At 42.0% G+C, this 14143-nt stretch overlaps 2 protein-coding genes across 4 annotated transcripts in view; one reads left to right on the forward strand and one right to left on the reverse strand.

Moving 5' to 3' along the window:
* trdn (triadin) overlaps positions 1-2930 on the reverse strand; it is a 16035-nt gene extending 13105 nt beyond the window's left edge. For all 3 annotated transcript variants that reach the window (XM_088402936.1, XM_088402935.1, XM_088402937.1), the window contains exon 1: positions 2741-2930. In XM_088402936.1, the coding sequence (XP_088259062.1) occupies positions 2741-2756 (16 nt within the window). In that variant the 5' untranslated portion in view covers positions 2757-2930. The remainder of the gene's footprint in view (positions 1-2740) is intronic.
* A 5425-nt stretch (positions 2931-8355) lies between these two features.
* On the forward strand, positions 8356-13954 carry znf512 (zinc finger protein 512). Its single transcript, XM_088403389.1, has 13 exons — positions 8356-8605; positions 8860-8905; positions 9406-9473; positions 9695-10038; positions 10110-10238; positions 10991-11115; positions 11344-11430; positions 11495-11593; positions 11837-12184; positions 12317-12418; positions 12579-12641; positions 12744-12842; positions 13345-13954. Exons 3-13 carry the CDS (start codon positions 9448-9450, stop codon positions 13699-13701), a joined length of 1779 nt encoding a protein of 592 aa, XP_088259515.1. The 5' UTR covers positions 8356-8605; positions 8860-8905; positions 9406-9447; the 3' UTR covers positions 13702-13954.
* The last annotated feature ends 189 nt before the right edge of the window (positions 13955-14143 follow it).

A 14143-nucleotide genomic window follows, 5' to 3' on the forward strand; every position in this document is an offset into this window, starting at 1 on the left:
CAAATGCACTTTTGCCGTTCATGTGTATGGAGTTTGTCATTAGAGATATATAGCATTTACATAATATATGTCATCTGCATACTTATAATTTACCATATGTGCATGAATTGGGGCAGCAAACATGACCACCTAGATGGAGTAAAGCGAACAAGCCGACACTGAGGCTGTTAGCCGATCTTTCCCGCCACCTGTTAACTCTGCTCAGCTCGCGTTGGCATCGCCATTGCTGACTCACGAGGCTTAAGCGGCACTCGACAAAACACACACGGGCACACACACGGTGCATGCATACACACGGTGGTAAGAGGCCTCATTACAATCGGTTATACTTTGATGTGAAGGACGTCACATGAAGCCGGCCCGTAGCTTCCAGCATCATCCTTTGACACTTTCGGGACTCCCATTGTGGCAGTCCTATTTACTTGATAGTCAAATGTTCAACAGGCAGTAGGAACAAGCTACCAATGACAAGTCAGAAGTAGCAAGCAATTCCCACGTTATTTTCGACAAAAAGCTCAAGTCAGTCACTTTGAGATCACGCTGAATTTCAAGTCAAAGCATCACCTTAGTAAAGTATGTCACAGGTCATACAATCTTGCTCAGTCACAGCATAGTGTATTATAAGTAGGATCATAAGTTGACGTATTAGCAGCAGTAGTATGTCAATTCATATATGCAGCCTTTTGGAGTGATAGAATGTATTATCGCTATTTATAACAGAAAAAAATACATTTACCCTCGCAAAGATAGAATGAATTACAGCTGAGAGCAATAAAATATAAGTGACATTTATATGTCCTCATATTTTTTTAGGAAAGTACAGTACATATTGCTATTATTTGTATATATTAATATTTTTTAACATTACATAACAGATATCAAATATTTAACATTGTATTTAAAAATGACACTCATTATTTCTTTATCTGTTATCCAAATTGGCTGGTGTTCATTCCTTTTATTCACAGTTTTTTACAGGCAGATGCGCCACATCAAATATGGAGGACACTAACATAGTAAAATCGAGCAAACCCGCTCAAGGTAGGTTTATGCTAACATATTTTCATTAGTTGTTTTGTTCATTTTTTGGGGGGCGGGTTGGATAAATGAAGAAAATCATCTTTTATTGTCTTGACATACATGCATATTCACAACTATTCAACAATTTGTACAAATGTGAACTAATTTTTAGTCACTACATATTTGTAAAACTTTTCACAACTATGTGGCATTTCAGTATTCTCAGTGGTTAATTTATTTGTATGTTTGGATGAATGAATGAATGAATACTTGTTTATTTTGAACATGAGAAAAAGAAAAATAGAGAAAATCAATCAAATCAATGAAAATCATACAATACACTTGAATGCTTGTAAAGCATCTTAACATGTGACTGAAAAGTTGTATGACAGCTGTTTTTGAGCCCAGGAACATTTATATTTTTTCATGGTGGTCTATTATGAAAAGTGTTTCCAGACCTTTTAAAAAGTTTTACACCTTGCGACCTTTTAATCTGACCTGTGAATCCTTCTTTGTCCTTCTCCGGCGTGATTATTCATCCATGCTGGATTCGTCCTTTTAAGGCCAGCTGCTATTTTCATTCTTCTCTGCCTCCCTGACTTGTCTCATCTCCTCACAAGTCTACAGAATCACAACATTTCCTTATTCACTAAGCCCCAGTCTTGTAGTGTAATTGCATGCCAGGTCACTAGTTGGCAACATTGACTCGCCTATTTTCTGACTTTGGATTAGTTTCAGAGGCAGGGTGCCACCTGTGTGAAAAGGCAATAGCAGCGGCAACCCAAACCAGGATGCAAAGTTTAACAGCCGGCACTGTTTACTTGACTTGTCTTCCTTTCTTTTGCTTTGTTTTACTCTGCCTTATGCAGACGGATTGGCATTTCGAATGTGAACCTGTTTCCAATTTTCTTAGCTTGATGAAGGCACCAAAAATGTAAAAAAAAAAAAAATCATGTCAATAACAGATAAAGCATCAAAAACCAATAGAAACACATCAAAGACACTATCAAAAATGTAATGTCCAATACAGCATGAAAAATGTTACCGCTATCAATCACATTCCGAAGATACAAAATAAATCAAAGTCCGAAAGACATCCCAAGAGCCTCCCAAAGACACCAAATCATAAACAAAGAAATGGGACAAGGACATCTGTGACACCGACAATCACAGACTTCATCCAAGGCATAACCAATGACACCTCAGATACCAATCAAATAATCATCAATCATCTCCATCAGTGGCACATGCTCAAATAATAATTATAAAAGTTGTCAACGACATCTGCAGAGACTCTCAAAGGCACCGCTCAACACATAATCAACGGGACAAAGACAAAATTGACGACCTCAACCGTGAACCATCATTGATATCATCCGAGAAACAATCAACGACACTGTCAAAAGAAACCACATGACAAAACGACCAACAAAAACCACAGCAAATACCTACTCCAACACCTCGACATATTCCGCAGATGCAATCAAATAGGCAACCATTCAAGACACTATCAAATACACAATCAATGACGCAACCAATGCCAATCAATGAAACGTGTCAGCGTTAATGTGCAATGATCCTGCTATACACCAGCATGGCAACATTACAAACAGATGATACATGATAGCAGCATATTTTTAGCTATGTCCATGCTAACTACCCTTCACACACACAGGAGCAGCCCACACTGTCACACAAACCCGTTCCTCTAACTTTTTACCTTCTGCTTCAGTCATTGCTGTACAATCAAAGTGTCAGCGGCAGCTTCCGTTGCCATGAAAACGAGATGGATCCTTCTCGGCAGTGGCACTCTTAATCCTAATGTATCCCAAAATTCAACAAAAATGAAGAAAAAAGATCACGGACAAACACTTTGCATTCTTGAAAAAGTCAAAACGAGGTGGTCCGGCTAGCTGGGGGTCCAAAGGGGGTACAGAAGGAGGAAACCCAAGTTGAGGGTGCTGGGAGTGTGAGGCGGACTGCCCGCCCCCCCTCCGGGCCGACAGATTTAGATCGGCGGAGGGCGACGGCGAAGGGGTGAGACAGACGTCACCTCGTCCCCTCCAGCTGCCGTTACAATTTGACGTGGCGTGACTCTGGTTCTGAGCCCGATTCATTCACATGCGCATTCGATCCGGTTTGCTTGGTGAAACTTTCCAATTCGCACCGGTGCACATTCATGTCGTGGTTGTGTGGCGGCTGAGTTATTCTTAGAGCGGCTGCTATTCGCCTTTGCCTTTTTAGGCCAGAGGCGTGACCTTAACCCCCCCACCAGTCCACTCATAACACCCCCCCCAACACACACACACACACACACACACACACACACTTCAGTGTCGTGCTGTCATCATGGGTGCTTATATAGATGTATTGATACATACACAGTGACATACTATGCACACTGCAAAAGTATATGAATGGGCGTGTAGTTATTGTGAGAATTACATTCAAACTCATTTTAAAGGGAGTCACCATCCGTCTATCAGCTTTGAATTCGCCTCTGATTGGCCCCAAATAAAATTCCGATGTCCTAGTGGGTTTTCGCTGATTTTTCTGTTTGATTTCTTCAAGAAAGATTTGTAAAGGTGAATGAATCGAGGTCTGTTTGAATATTAGATGAACTAGAAATATAGGCCAGAACTTGAAATAGCGGTGTGATAAAACTGTACAATGTACTGTACATTGTAAATACGCCGAAACACTTGCGGTACACTTTTCATCCAACAGGTGGCGGTAATCTACCTAAATTGTGTTTGTTATGCATTATTGCAGGAAGTAGGAGACAAAGGCGAAGAAAAAAAAATAACACTATGGGCTGCAAGCCTGCAACAATAATCTTTTAGTCATATTTTGCCTGTTGACAACTCATACCCGTTCTTTCTGTGCAATTTCGAACCCTTGCTGCTGAAAATGAGATGGCGGTACGCACTTCAACAATGCCTTTATCTAGTAATTAACTGTCCGTGTGGAACTCTGGCGTTGTGAACGTAAGTTAAAGAAGCAGCCCGTTAAGCCATCACTGCATCGATGTTATCAATATTGACACTAAAGCTTTCTTATTTGTTGCATAATAGCGTTGGCGTGTTTTGCATTAAATCACACGGTGCTAACAGTAGCTAACGCAAAACATGTTCTACCCGTATAAACATATGTTATTTACGTGCCATGTTATTTGGACACTTTTAAACAGTGAAATGGATGTGGCGTAAATATCTCATTTTGGACCAGGAAATCGACTTGTTTCAGGAATAACAAACGAAATTCGTTCCTCGATTGTTAACTAGATTAAACAAGACCCTCCGCAATGTGAAGTTGAAGTGTGTTCGAGCCATAACATTTAGTAGATAGTACGTCCTGTTTGTTAATGATATATTTTGTTTACGTCTGAGGGACAGATGACAGACAAGCCCTCTTTATTTGTCAGTCAAATGCGGGCAAGCTTTCCGCACACTTAAAAATATTAATGTTCTAGTGATTAGGTTGAGAAATCGCGTGCATAGTTATTTATTGATAATGTTCGATTTTTTTGTTTGTTTGTATCCGAGTATTGAATGATCACGGAGGAGTCCATCTTTTCCGATCAGCCAATACTGAAGCGGTCCAAGCTGACGTCATTCCAACGTGCAAGTGGTACATAAATAAGCGGTTATTTATTTGCATTTTTTTTTTACTTATACGTAATAGTTCAGTTGTGATGGATAGCTTGTTCAAAATGCCGCCCCAAAAGACTTCTGTTCGGCATAAGCCCAAAAGAACAAATATAATGAGGACCATAGAACTAAAAAAAGAACTTATTGCCAAATTTGAAAGCGGCACACGCGTGTCCGACTTGGCTACTCAGTACAACATGGCCAAGTCCACCATATCCACCATTTTGAAAAAGAAAGAAGCCATCAAAGCTGCCGACGTGGCAAAAGGAGTAAAAACGCTTACAAGCAGGAGGCATTATCGAATGGAGGATGTGGAGAAGCTTCTGCTTCAGTGGGTCACAGAGAGGCAGGCGAGGGGTGAGAAAGTGTCGGAGCCAATCATTTGTGAGCGGGCACGTCAGCTTTACAGCGACCTGACTCGGAACAGCCCCGGGGAAAGCCCCGATGACTTTAAGGCGAGCAGGGGCTGGTTTGAAAACTTTAAAAAAAGAAGCGGGATCCGCTACGTGGTCCGAAAGAGGGAGACCCTTCGGGCCGACAAAGAAAGCGCCAAGAAGTTTGCGGATGAGTTTGAGTCATTTGTGGGTAGCGAAGGTTTTCTCCCGCAGCAAGTGTTCAACTGTGACGAAACTGGACTCTTTTGGAAGAAAATGCCCAAGAGGACGTACATCACGCGAGAAGAGAAGAGCCTCCCAGGACACAAGCCCATGAAAGACAGGCTAACTCTGCTGCTCTGTGCTAATGCTAGCGGGGATTTCAAAGTCAAACCTCTACTGGTGTACCACTCAGAAACTCCAAGAGCCTTTAAAAAGAACAATGTTCAGAAAAAGAATCTCAGCGTCATGTGGAGGTCAAATCCCAAAGCGCTGGTCACTCGACAGTTCTTCACCGAATGGTTCCAGGAAGTGTTTGCTCCAGGCGTGGCGGAATACTTGACGGAGAAGAATCTCCCACTCAAGGCCCTTCTGGTCCTGGACGCCGCCCTGGCTCAGCCGACGGGACTGGGAGAAGACTGGAGTAGCGACCATGACTTCATTGCAGTGAAATTTTTGCCGCCTAACACCACACCTCTTCTCCAGCCCATGGACCAGCAGCTCATCTCTAACTTCAAAAAGCTCTACACCAAGGCACTCTTCCAACGGTGCTTTGAGGTGACCATGGAGACCAACCTTACCTTGAGAGAATTTTGGAAGGACCACTTCAACATCCTCCATTGCTTGACCGTCCTGGAGAAAGCCTGGGAACAAGTCTCTAAAACCACAGTGCAATCTTCCTGGAAGAAGCTTTGGCCGGCCTCCATGGTGCCCAGGTTCTTTGAGGGCTTTGAGCATGATCCTGCTTTGGAAACTGATGTGGTGGATGAGATTGTGTCTCTGGGCAAGTTCATGGGTCTGGAGGTAGACAGTGATGACGTGGAGGAGCTGGTGGAAGAGCACACCTTGGTGGTCTCCACCGACCACCTGCAGGACATTCAACAGCAAGGCATTCCTGAGGATGCGTCCTCCGAGGAAGAAGACGCGGGCTGGAACGACAACATCCCCACGGCGGAAATCAAGGAGCTGCTTGGCTACTGGGCCAAGACGCAAAGTCTCGTGGCCAAGTGGCACCCGAGCGTCGCCGTGGTGAAGAGGAACATCAACCTGTTCGACGGCAACGTGGTGGAGCACTTCCGAGCCATCCTGAAAAGTCGCAAAAGGCAAGCGGCTTTGGACAGCATCTTCTCCAAGGAAGAAGCCAATGGTGGAAGCAGCAGCAGTAGTAATGATCTCCAAGTTTCCATCAGTGAAGTCAAGCGAAGGAAGGCCTGTACGCTGGAAGGTGACTTGGATCAAGTTTGTATGAAAGAGGCCACGCCTTCCGTGGAGTGATAGCCTTCCTCTCCACCACCTTCATCATCATCATCGTCACCCTGTGTGTCACGTACATGACTCTTAAGAATACAATTACCTCTTTAACAGCAACTCAAATATGTATCGTATTTTTAAAGATGGAAACAATCCAAAGGTCAAAGAGGCTCCTTCTACGGCGTCCACGGTGTGGACTTTAGCGATAGCGTGATCTTTAATGAGCCTGTCAGTAGATTAAGCCTCAGATGTGGCCATCTAGATAAACTCGGAGTCATGTCCCAAAACATCCCAAAAAAAGAAGCAGCTTCAGAAGCAATGTCTCACAGAGATGGAGTAAGACTCTCCATTCACGAGCAAAGTAGATTCAAGAAGAGATGGGGACCAAGATCAGACCTGAAGAACTGGCAAGGATCCCTCTTCAGGACCAGATTTATCTTGGAACTCCGGCAGAGATAAAGATCCGGATCTTGGTAATACTTTTGAGTCATTCTTATCATATGGATTAGTGGGTTTTGCAGTTTGTTTGTTTTTTACTCAAAACTAAGGTTCTTTTTCTATTTGTAGACTTGGAGATGTTCTGGAGTAGATCGGACCTCCTGAAAAATCCTGCAAATTTTCGGCAATTGTCCACATTCATGTATGTCCATGTGATTGTCAACAGGGGCGGGGCCAGGGTGACCACACCTCAGGGAAAGGCACCAATCGTTTTCAAAATAACTTTTATTTTATTACATTCATGTAAATGTGCATTTTACATATCAAGGAGTCTAAGAATATGGCATACGTGTAAAAATATCGCTCCAGCCCTTGTCTTCAAAAGACAGGCTTGTTTTTGACTTAATTCCCCCATTTTTTGCTCAGAAATCAAGACAGTTTTATGTAAACACAGAATTTTGTTTGTGTTTTACAGTGTAGCTGAAACCAGGAACCTACACCATCTTCACCTCCACTTCCAGAATCATCTTCAACAATTAGATAATCATATTCGTTTGTAGTAGCAGTGGTCCTGCTTATGGTTAAGGACAATATTGTAAAAGGCTACATGACTACTACTGTTAGTACAGCAATTGATTTTAAAATGAAGAAAAATGTCCTCATATATGCAAGTGGATAGCTTCTTTCTACACTTGTATGACAGTTATGAATGTTAATTGAAAATATTGCTTCTGCAGTTTTATATTGCCTCTACTGTTAATAAAGGTTCAATGCGAGTTTGACCCTGGAATAGTTCATTTCTATTTCCCTGAAGGTGCTGCTGCACTTGACTGATCACAGCTTGAGGAGGTAAATGTGGCCATTTTTTATTTGTTGATCTTCAAGCGCATTCACGGAAAATGGCAGAATGCTCTACCGTGATATAGAAATGTATTTTTCTTAAGTTATTTTTAACAAATTTATCCTAAAATACATGTTTAACTTTTAGCAAAAAAAAAACATGAAGCAATGACTTTAGTTGAACTTCCTTTTTATGTCTAAAACCGCTAAGGCACTTGGCTACTTCCTGTTATATAGCTTAGCAACCAGTACCAAATAAAGAAATGCCTGTCTTTTCTGCCCCCCAAAAAACAAAAAAGGTTCCTGTATTATTGTCATGAGTAAAAACAAAACCATAAAATTCTATTTCCTTTGATTAAGAAACACGTAATTTTGTTTTAATTCATCATTGTTGAGTGGCCGTATTATCTACATATTCGTGTAATCTTTTTTTTTTTCTTTCTTTCACAATGAGGTATGATTTCAGAGTGAATTTCAGACTCCCAATTGCGTGTTTTCTCTACGCAACCATAGTACTAATAATTCCTACAGGCTTTGAAGGCAGCGGCAGACGCAGAGGGCGTTCCTCCGCCGTGTACGTAAACGCACCAAGGAGTGAACCACTCGCGTCTTTTCCGTGCTCATCTTCGATCTCGTCGGAATCAGAACAGCTTGTTAGTTTTTTCCATCCACCTCTGTCGTGGCTCCATAGGCTACTAGGACATCGAAGTTCGGTGGGCGGTTGCTGGCTGCAGGAAGTCGGACTCTACCGCTAGGCTACTTCGATGTTCATCCCCGCGACTCGACCACAACAATAATGGCAGATCGTTGAAAGTAAGCAGCTCACACGACCCAGAATAGCCTTTTGATGTATTATTTTATTGCAGTTCAGATTCACTTTTTCGTTCAGGTTGTACATTTGAAGCGTTAGCACGAGACGCCTGGCAAACGCAAAACACGATTTGCTCCAAAATGAATTGAATAGATCCAACATTTCCCAATAAGATTTAAAAAAAACAAAACGTGATGCCTGATTTGCAAAATCGTATACTTGGATGTCTTGGCTAATTAAAAGTTTTTCACTATAGGACCTGATTGACTGAAACATTGAACAATATCATCATACCACGATAGGTAAGGACAAATATCTCCAATTTTGTTTATTTGATAAACGTTGGTAAACTTATGTTACCAGTGTAAAAGCAAGATCTATTAAAGACCCTGTCCACAGAGCTTTGGTTAGAAACACAGTGACGCTTCAAGATTTTTTTCTGCTCTCAAATGCTGTGGGCGTGTCTGCTGAAAAAAACAACAACTGAAAAATGGATGAAACCTTGTCTAGCATTTTTTTTTATTGTATCTTCATATAACTATGCTTGAGCTGTGAAAACATTAAGCCTATACATCACACCGGATTGACAAGGGACTCTTCCATGTTGTGACAACCAGGCACTCTAAAGTGGCCACAACAGCACAAAGAAGTGCAAGATTTACTCTTCTCTGCCTTACTCCCCATTATACCCAAATACAACAAAATATTAGAACCAAGGTTTACTGAGGCCTGCCAATTCTGCATGTTTTTAATTCAAAAAATATCAACAATTTGTTACTGAATGTCACTTTTTCTTTTAAAGATCAATGATGATGATGGTTAATAAATCCAAGAAGCTGTTAAGATGAAGAGAGGTTTTGCTGGAAGAAGGTAAGAGGTCAATCTGAATCGTTGAGGGAGCTTTGCGACCTTTGAACATTATGAGACTTAAACACAAAAGCTTACGCTTCAATTTTGAGGAATTCCATTTTCACTGTGATATATATTTTTTCTTTTCCCAACATGATACTTTAATTGCAATAAGGGCATTCTTTACCGAATTGTGGTACAAATAAGTCATGTATGGAAATGACTTTGTTTGCTTGGATCAGGTACCAGAACCTTCAGTCTGTCTCCATAAAGTATCCAAAGACTAGATGCTCTCCACTCGCTAAGGCTGCCAGGCTTCCCCCCAGGCTCTTGTTGAAGGACATGTGGCCCCAGAGCAGAGAAAGCTCCCAGATTCAGGACCCGACTTTGCAATCCTGGATTGTGGAAGGGGAACCAGTACAGGAGAGGCTCTGCACAGATGGAGAGGGCCATTCTGGTCAGCAGAACATGTGGACAGTCACAACAGGCAGTGACAGTGATCAAAATCAAGATCAGGCTAGCACAGATTCCTCTTCAGAACTGGACCGGACTTGGAACCCTAGCAGAAACGTCTGCTGCGTACTTGGTAATTGTTATGAATTTGTAATATTCACTTTTCTTCGCTGAAATTATTGACTGGTTTATGAAACACTCTAGGTACTGGAGCAACAATTGTTGATGGTGTCCAAAATGATGGAGATGTCTCCATCCTTCAGTTCGATGAGGAAGAAGAAAAGAAGCCACCAGTGAGTTCCAGGAAGAAGGAACCTCCCACCTATCCTCCAGGTAGGCCTGCCTGATACAGAGTTTACTCATTCACTGGCATGGACATTTATAATCGTCACTTGAAATGCAGCACAGCTTTTGAGTGAAGGATACAGAGTAGGGATAAATCTTGGCTTGCTATGTCAATTATGAAGAACAGAAATGTTAATACGGTAGTGCCTCTACTTCCAAATATCTTAAACAAGCTTTAGTGTCAATATTGATAACATCCTAAACAAACCACTCAACACTTCCTCTTCAATTGCTAGTTAACTAGCGTGCTGTTGCGTCTGACGTTAGCATCATTAGAATATTAGCATAACACACAGGAAGTACTTTGCATGACCTTAAATTAAATTTGAGTAAACATGCATGTTCAAAAGGATCCAAAAATGAATATTCATCCTGTGGACCTGTAAATGTTGCCAAGAGCACTGGAAATGTAAAATAAAAATGTACAAATAAAACAACCCAAACAAACCTCTCTGCACGGACCACTAATGCACCAGTGCCATCTCAAGGCAAACAAATGAACTGCATTCTTATTCTCAACTGCTACATGAAATATGAATTTGAAGGGTTTAAGGGGGCTTGGAACAGATTAGGCTATTTATTTGTAAAAATGCCCCTCTACATAGGAAAAATTCATGTTATGAAATGTGGCCTGAATTCATTTTGTAAGTAGAGGTATTTGAAGTCAGACAAGTTTAAACGCCCCACAGTCAGGACGGAGTATGTATAATAAGTCTTAAAAAGTTGGCCTTTTATCTCAGGCAGCCAAGAGGAGTGTTGGCAGCTCCAAATTGTTGCCAGAGGTCGAGTCAACTGTCCCAAATGTAAAAGTGTGAGCAGGAAGACGGTGGAAGGTCTCAAGAAGCACATGGACAACTGCAGACTGGTCAGTAGCTCTCAAGGCTAATAATGATCCAATTTTGATACATAAAGTACATGTACAGATCTGATCATAAGTTTCCATACCCCTGGCAGTGTTTGTAAGATTTGTAACATTCTTTAAAGGAATCATAAGTGACCAAGCAAATCTGCTTGCTGAGTGTGAAATTTAGCGCATAGCTGTCATTCTGGGTACGCTAACATGTGACCCTTGATCTACGATCATGACTTTTAGCAAGCATATACGTGCCAGCACTGCGGGAAGCAGCTCAAATCTTCCACAGGGATGAAGTATCACATCATGGCCGACCACGGCAACCCGGTAAGTGACAAGGGTGGCGAAAGGCTTCAATCTTCGACATTTCCAAGTGTTCTGTTTTGCCCAGCCGTCTATGGAAGACACCCAGAACATGGACCAACGGGCCGTCAAAGACAAGCTTAGGAAAATCTTGAAGCAGTTGGGAAAAGTCAAGTGCTCCAAGGAGGTAAAATGGTAGTTAGCATATTTAAATAACACAGTGGTTCTCAACCTTTTTTAAATGATATGAGCAAACTTTGGAACTACATTTTTGTGACACTAGTTACATTGTGTGTCCTTATAGTACTTAAAATAGCAGCACACCAGCATTTTTGCACTTTTAACACAATTTAGTAATACATTCCATCATGTTTCAGTTCATTTGCTCTTAATTTGAAAAGAAAGTTCTACTTTTTGTCATGTTTCCCAGGGCTGCTCGGCAGCATTCAGCAGCATCATGGGTTACATGTACCACATGAAGAAGTGCGGCAAGGAGCAAGCGGAATTGGACAAAATGCTGCTCAATTGTTCGCACTGCGGCAAAGCATATAAGTCCAAAGCCGGCCTGGAGTACCACCTCAAGTCCGAACACGCCCCCGCCAGTCCGGCTCACCGTGATGAAGCAGCAGGTGTCCAGGCTGAGGCGGGGAGGGCGGCCGGGGGCAGAGTTCAGCGGGCTTCCGCAGTGCAGGCCAATTTCCAGATGTCCAACAAGGAGCCGTCCAAAGACTGGCCTAAGAGGACCTTTCAGTCCGACCTGGTCCCCGACGACAAAAAGGTGAGAGTCCAATATGTCTTTCAACCAAGTACGGTGGTAAAAGAAAATGTAGAGCACCTCTGAGAAAAAAAGGGTAATATCATAACCAGGTTTTATTGAAGCACGCGTATAATAAATTGTCTTACCTTGCAGCTGAAATACTCACGACCCGGCCTGCCAGCCTTCAGCCAGGAATTGCTACGGAAGTGGAAAAACGAAGTCAAGCTGCACAGGAAGGTCCACTGCCCCAACCAGGTCATGCACGTTTTTATTTTGAAAACAGTTTGTCTCTTAGAAAATCCATTCCTCACAAATCACTCGGTTCAGAGGGGCGGTTCTGTACAGCGTTGGTTACCATGAAAACCACGTGACCTTAAACGTAGCCTCTCGGTTTGTACTGTCTTGTGTGTTTCAGGGTTGCGGGTGCACATACACCAGCGTATCTGGGCTCAAGGCTCACCTGGGGCTGTGCTCAAGGGTGCGACACCGCCTCCATATATCTGGATGTTGTCTTTTCGCCTTAATTATTACGTAATGTTATGGTCAGAATAGAATAATTATGCAAGCCATTTCCTTGCAGGGTGACTTTGAGGTGGGAATGTACCAATGTCTGATTTGCGGCAAAGAGTTTCACTCAGAGAGCGGTGTGAAATATCACATCAACACCACGCATTCGCAGGTAACAACACGCACGTGCCTAAGATATTTTTTTATACTGCAAGATCAGTTGTAAATACACCTATGACACTTCTTTCCATGCAACTTAAACGTTTAAAATGTGCTTTTATCATTGCTGATTGTTAGTCTGTCTATAGCGTTTTGTATCGTATGTTAGCACTAATGCTAGCAGAAAGCAAACTCGTGTATATTTATATATATATTTATGTGTGTGTGTAATTGGGTTTTCTTTTCTTTTTTTTGTTTGATAGTAAAAATAATATGGGAGTGGCGTCATATCGATCACTTTCTGTAATCAACGGCGACTATATAATTCTGTATCTAATATTTGTTGCAGTATAGCTATTTTTCCAAAGATTTTTTGAAACATTGAATTTGATGATTGAAAAAGGAATGCTCGGTTTCACCAATCAGCTTTCTAGCTTGATTACATCCTCTCTCATTATTCCCACGCAACACTTGATTAAACTCGCATTCACAATTTTTGTGGTGGTGTGCTTCAGGAATGGTTTGTGACCAACAAAAAGGCTACCATCAAGTTGAAAAAACAGCCTCGAGAGCCCGTCCACTTTCATCACCTTCATCACCATCATCATCACCCTCACCACCAGCGGCTGCCCGTGCTTCTGTGCACCCCTGTTGAGCGTCCATCCGGGCCCGTGTGGCTGGACGACGACGTGAGGGCCGAGCAGGCACCCATTGAGGTGGAGGACGCCGACGAGATGGCGGAGGGGAGCCGAAGAGAATGCGAGGAGGGACTGAAGAACAGTTTACACGCACCGGTGTATCAGTGGACTCTGAGACGGTCAGACGGACTGGAGTTCCATGTAGAGACCTCCAAAATACAAAAACTCTGTTAAAAAATCCAGAAGCGTGCAGATGAGCTAAGGAGGAAGGTGAGAGATTGTTGCCTGTGTAGTTAATGTTTAATCTGTGTATGTAACCCATTATATTCACATACAGTACATAGCGTGAACTACTTTAGGTAGCGCTTATTATTATATTTGAGCCTCTTAGTTTTGTCTAGAGAAAAAAAAGTGTTAGTTTGTTATCAGATGAGACAGGACAAGCACTTCGAGGATGATGAGAATTTAATAAAAACTTGCATGCAAAGAGCCGGTTAAAACAAGTTATGTTTTTTTTTTTTTTTTTTTCATGCGTCTTGACAATTTGGCTCTGGTCAGGCCATAAATATACATTTTGCTTTGTGATTTTACATAGAGTAAAACAAGGTCTGTTCTATCCTTGCATTAACACAAAATATCACAATATGTTATTTAACATGGAATACATTTGTTAATT

This window comes from Hippichthys cyanospilos, chromosome 20, assembly GCF_059441005.1.
Source record: "Hippichthys cyanospilos isolate Australia breed blue-spotted pipefish chromosome 20, RoL_Hcya_1.0, whole genome shotgun sequence".
Taxonomy (NCBI): domain Eukaryota; kingdom Metazoa; phylum Chordata; class Actinopteri; order Syngnathiformes; family Syngnathidae; genus Hippichthys; species Hippichthys cyanospilos.